Source organism: Vigna radiata, chromosome 7 (assembly GCF_000741045.1).
Source record: "Vigna radiata var. radiata cultivar VC1973A chromosome 7, Vradiata_ver6, whole genome shotgun sequence".
NCBI lineage: Eukaryota > Viridiplantae > Streptophyta > Magnoliopsida > Fabales > Fabaceae > Vigna > Vigna radiata.
This window is the reverse complement of record NC_028357.1, coordinates 12011130-12016475: the sequence shown is the minus strand read 5'-3', so window position 1 is coordinate 12016475 and position 5346 is coordinate 12011130. Positions and strand designations below refer to the sequence as shown.

Below are 5346 nucleotides of genomic sequence, written 5' to 3'. Positions count from 1 at the left end.
GTTTGAACCCTGTTTGAAGTACTTGAAAAACACTAGAAGGGGGTTAAATAATGTTAATGGAAAATTTTTTCACAACCCTCCTGATATAGCACTTTCGTAGGATTGATATTTACATTGTAAGCTGTCCTCTTTATTTTTCCTTTGAATGATCTTCTATTAAAGGCTTTTTTCGAAAGGTATTTGTTAGACTAAGCTCTTAGCCTTGAATCTTGTGCCTTCTCTGTCTAGCGTGTGAAGCAATCATTGGTTAAAGTCAACTTGTCAGAGCAGACTTGCTTTTTTAGTACTTTGCTTGACGTAGGTTGTACTATCTATTAGATACATCTTCTCATGAAGAGAACATTCCATTAATGTCTTTTTTGTCTCCAACATCCACTTTTGATATATTTCAAGTAAAATATGTGGATGCGCATAGTAGGTTATATGCATAAAATAGAGTAGATTGTGTATGCAACAAATATGTCTTATGTCTTATCACTTTTATTGTTTTTGAACGTTAAACATTTAATGACATTTAATGTTTGCTCAGGACAACAAAGTACTTTTTACATTTTCTATCGTTGATATAGCATTTACCATTTAAGCTTTTCCTTAAGATATCATACATTGAATAAGAACTTCATTGTTGAACGAAGTAAAGATTTTAGCTCATAGTATCATCTGGTCTGTTGTAAATGTTTTTTGGGATATTGCCTTTTTAGAACTAGAGTGTTTAACATGTTTCATCTTCTATAAGTTTTCAGATCTTTGTTTAAGGTTTTTAGAAAGTTTAGTCAAAGACATTGTCTCTATACTTTTTCGCTTTGAGAATTCAACTGATTACTATTGAATACCATATAATTTACTCGTTTAGCATTTATCTCGTTTATATGCATTTACTCGTTTAGCATTTATCTCGTTTATATGCAGCTTTTCGATTTAGTCTTAAAGAAGCAATTACCTACCTTCAACTTCTTTCAAAAAACCCTTAGACCTTAAGTTGAGGACTATAATTAAAATTTCCTATAGTATTTTATTATTTAAGAATCGAGACAAAATATAATTTAAACATATTTTTCTCTTGTAATCTTCTAAAACACATTTTAAAAACAAAATTATGATAAAATTTGAATTTCAAAAAAAACAATATCTTAAATGTGATCATTATTTTAATAAGAAAAATGTTATTTCAAAGAATTTGAAATAAAACATTAATGAAATCTATAAAAATAGAAAATTGATTCTAAAGATGAATTTGTTCCCTTAACCTTCGATTGAGAAGAATGAAAAAATAATTTTTAAAAGTACCTAATCTCCTTTGCTCTTGGCTCTCAACTAAGAAGGATGAAAAAGTGATCCAAAAGCTGAGTCTTAATCCTCAAATTGGTTTTAAAGATCAATCATCGTTCTTCTCCTTATAGATCGGTTAGAATACTTGTTCAGATAAACTCAATAATCTCACATAAGAATTAAGATAAAAAATAATTTAAATACTCTTTTTTCTCTTATCCAAATTACTTTTAGAAACAAAATAATGATAGCTACAAAATCCAGAAAAAAAAAAAAACAATTCATCATAAATGATAATTAATCATATCAATATTATCTCAAAGAATTTAGGATCAAAACATTTGCATTATCTATAGAAATGGAAAAGTGATTACAAAATCGAACACTTAATGTTCTACAGTGGTTTCAATGATAACTTTTATTCTCCTTTTACCTAAATCAAATATCACCCTTTAATCACAACTGCTCAAAACAACAGTCCCTTACGTTTAAAGAACTCATCCATCAAAGTTCCACCTTCCAGTAATATATACCTAACGTTTAAAGAACTCATCTCTCAAAGTTCCACCTTCCAATAATATATCCAATAATATATACATGCATATATATATATATATATATATATATATATATATATATGTGTGTGTGTGTGTATGAATGTTTAGATTTGGCTTTTTATTACTCAAGCTAAATATTGGGAGGAAATATACATTGTAACTGTTCAAATCCTTCCACCAATACTAACGCTTTTTCTACCAAAATCGAGCAATTTTGTCACCAATTTTTTATCACTTTGTTATACAAAATGTTTCGTGTAAAATACAATCACTAAGATTATTGATCAACCAAAAACAACTTAGCACCCTGCCTTATTAATTAATACCAAAATAATTGGTCTTGCATGGTTGCTCCTACCAGCCAATTTGATAATTAATCAGATGTGTAAGGGTTTATACTTCCATAAATATCATTTTACACACTTTAAATTCTCTAATGATTTCAACTTTTTCAACCGTAATATCATCCTTGCGCTAAATTCCACTAACAAGAAGAAAAATAGAATAAAAGCTCAAAATTAGGAATCACTAAAACAATTCTTAGCTAACAAAATGCAATGGTTTAGCATACTTTCAAGTTCAGAGGGTGAGGGCGGTGAAATACAACTCTATCTGTTCCATTCATAGTCACCTCCATATCTTGGGTTGGCATTATTCACTCCACTAGTGTCCTCTGGCTTTATGGAGTTTGCAAAGGTATGCCAACCAAGAAGGTATGGCATGATAAACTACAAAGAAAAAAAAAATAAAGTTTCAAAAGTACAGTCAATATAAACAAAAAGTAATCAGGTTTTATGCATAAAGCAAAGATTACATTTGCGAAGGCAGGAAATGTATTATTCCATGCAGAACTAAAAAATAAAAAATAAAAAATAAATAAAACCTGTATTGACCTCATGACATCTCATACAGAAAGATATGTACTTCATTATACCTAAGAGTGTAAGATATATTCCTAGTAGTGGCTAAGCAATAGAATTTTCATGACTAATGTTAGCTAACTATTACGGCAAACTTTACTATAGTCAAATTTTCATTGTTACTACTCTAATGATCAATCATTTCTGCTACAAAATATTTTAATAGAACTACAAGAGAATCATGGCAATGCAGATTTTGGCAATTGACATTATAAGGAAATGAGAGAGAGTTGTACATTGAAAGTTGAGCTCAAAACTGCTAACTCTGCTTTTGTAATAGGGATATAGATGTTTTCATCCACGTTTACAAGCTTGTTTTGAACACCTTCAGAAATGCCACAATAAAGTCAGCGCTGAAGCAAATACAGGCATTTAACTATCTTCATTTATATAGCAGGCATTTATAAAAAGAGGGTCAGGTAACTTATATTTTAAAATGATGACATTAAGATTGATCAATTTTGGAATAGTGCACCACAGTGGGAGCTTGATGAAGTTCTCACAATATGTCATGGACTCAATGAACCCAAAAACATTTCATAGTGTCCCAGAGAAAAATATGGCAAGGAAATAAAATAAGGTAAAAATATAATAATATGAAGAAAGAGTATTTACTTAGGTTAAAGAAGTGCCCAGAACCATCTGGAAGAGGCTCCAACTTCAAAATTTTTCTGACTTTACCTTCATCGCTGCATATTAAGATAATTTTAAATGTGCATAAGCATAACAGCCAAAACTTATGACAAAAATATGAGCCCGTTCCCCATAATCCACCCACATAGAAAAAGGTAAAATGCAAAAATATACTCAACAACATGCAATAACGTAAACAGTAAAGTATGAATCAGTCCACATGGTCATATAGATCAATTAATTTTATTCAAAGAGACTGAAATCCACTAAGGAAAATGTAATTCTTATTCTAAGATAATCAAGGCATCAAGAAATGATCATTGATCAAGGATAGTGTCAGTCCCATTGCAAATTTACAAATTCCAATAATTAGAAGGGTATGGTGTACACACTACCTTTTGCCCTTAAAAGGATCATGAAAAAATTCACAGGACTCCCTTGTACCAAGGCTTATTACACTTCCCATTTCACCCACCGATAAGGAAAACACCTGCATTCAAGTAAAAGCAGTACTACAGAAATTTACACTTCTAAACCACAAGAGAATATCAACAGACCGAATCCAACAAATTTATACCAAAACTTCCAAACATATCAAAATAGCAAAGTCAGTTTTTGTCTAAAAATACTGTGAACTCTAGGTGCAATGCACTCTGCAGTTCATATCCTATCTAAACTGCAAAATATAATACTTTAATTCTAATCAAATGGCATATATGGTTATATTGGGCAATGTCTTAATTGTGCTATATTATTTACAGACTGATAAAATACTCTAAGAGAACTTAACAACTTCGTGCATGTTTAGATTAAAGTTTGCAAACCTCCGTTTGAGTGAACTTTTTTTTTTTGCAAACTTAAGTTTGAATGAAGTTCATTTTACACGTAAGTGTGAATGAACACCATTTTGCAAAAGTAGCCCTCTTTTTTCTTCCATTTTAAACTAAGTTTCAAAACAAAATTGAGACCTCCCAACCGAAAAACAAGAAAGCCTTCTTGGTCTTGAAATATAACATCAGCGTAGATATCACCAGAAAATCATAACAACTCACCTGCTTCCTATTCCAATCATATTGGCGCGTACCAACCGCAGGTGCAAACTGAAGCAGCACATAACCTTCCTTGGATATTTTATATGCCCCTGACTACAAAAATCCCCCATAGTTAAATACTGAATTCACAAGCCCATAATGGCACATCCAACCTAAACCAGCATCAAAACGAAAATAGACATACATCGAGCGGCACGAATTCCGGTGGCCTAGGAGTCAAAGTAAGCGCAGCCTTCCCTTTGTAAATGGAGTAACCAACATAAACCCTAGGCGGCAAAGCTCCAACTGAGCACAAATTAAACCAGAAAACAAATAAGTGCATTTTACGATAACAGAACACAACACAAACCCTTTGCGTATTTCCTAACAACCCCACAATTCTATTGGGGATGTCCACAAAAGACATAGCACAAAAACACGTTATACTCATCTCCCAAGTACTAAAAATGAGATTTTTAAATATGAAAATCAAGCCTCAATTAGGTTTCTGAGAAACCCAAATGTTTTTCTAGTTATTATTAATATCAGTTTTGTATGAGGAACTAAGAAAGGAAAATGGGGTTGTGGAAAAAGAGGTTGTACCTGAAGCAGTGGGTCTTGTGGGTCGTTGTGAGGAAGCTAAGGTGTTCTGGTCGAAGAGGTCAGAGTGGCGACATCTGAGGGAGAAGGGTTTAGGAGGGTTATGAGGAAGAGACTTTGGGGAGAAAGAGTGGTTTGCTAATAACTTAAGAGAAGAAGACGATAATGAAGACAAAGATGACAAGGTTGATGGCTGAGAGTGCAGTTGAAACTGCAAGTTGGACATCTTCCTTCGCCTCCCTCTCACTCTCACTCTATCTTTTCTGTTTCTGCCGCTTCTCTTGGCACCCTGTGCCTTTCCCGGTCTTTGTGAGTTTGTCTGTAGAGTATTCCTTT

At 32.4% G+C, this 5346-nt stretch overlaps 1 protein-coding gene across 1 annotated transcript; it reads right to left on the bottom strand.

The window, feature by feature from the left end:
* Positions 1–2160: 2160 nt before the first annotated feature.
* Positions 2161–5346, bottom strand: LOC106767119 (single-stranded DNA-binding protein WHY1, chloroplastic). Its single transcript, XM_014651952.2, has 7 exons — positions 5014–5346; positions 4616–4716; positions 4432–4524; positions 3775–3869; positions 3362–3435; positions 2983–3071; positions 2161–2554 (listed from the first exon to the last, which is right to left on the bottom strand). The coding sequence occupies exons 1-7, from the start codon at positions 5234–5236 to the stop codon at positions 2435–2437; spliced, it is 795 nt and encodes a 264-aa protein (XP_014507438.1). The 5' UTR covers positions 5237–5346; the 3' UTR covers positions 2161–2434.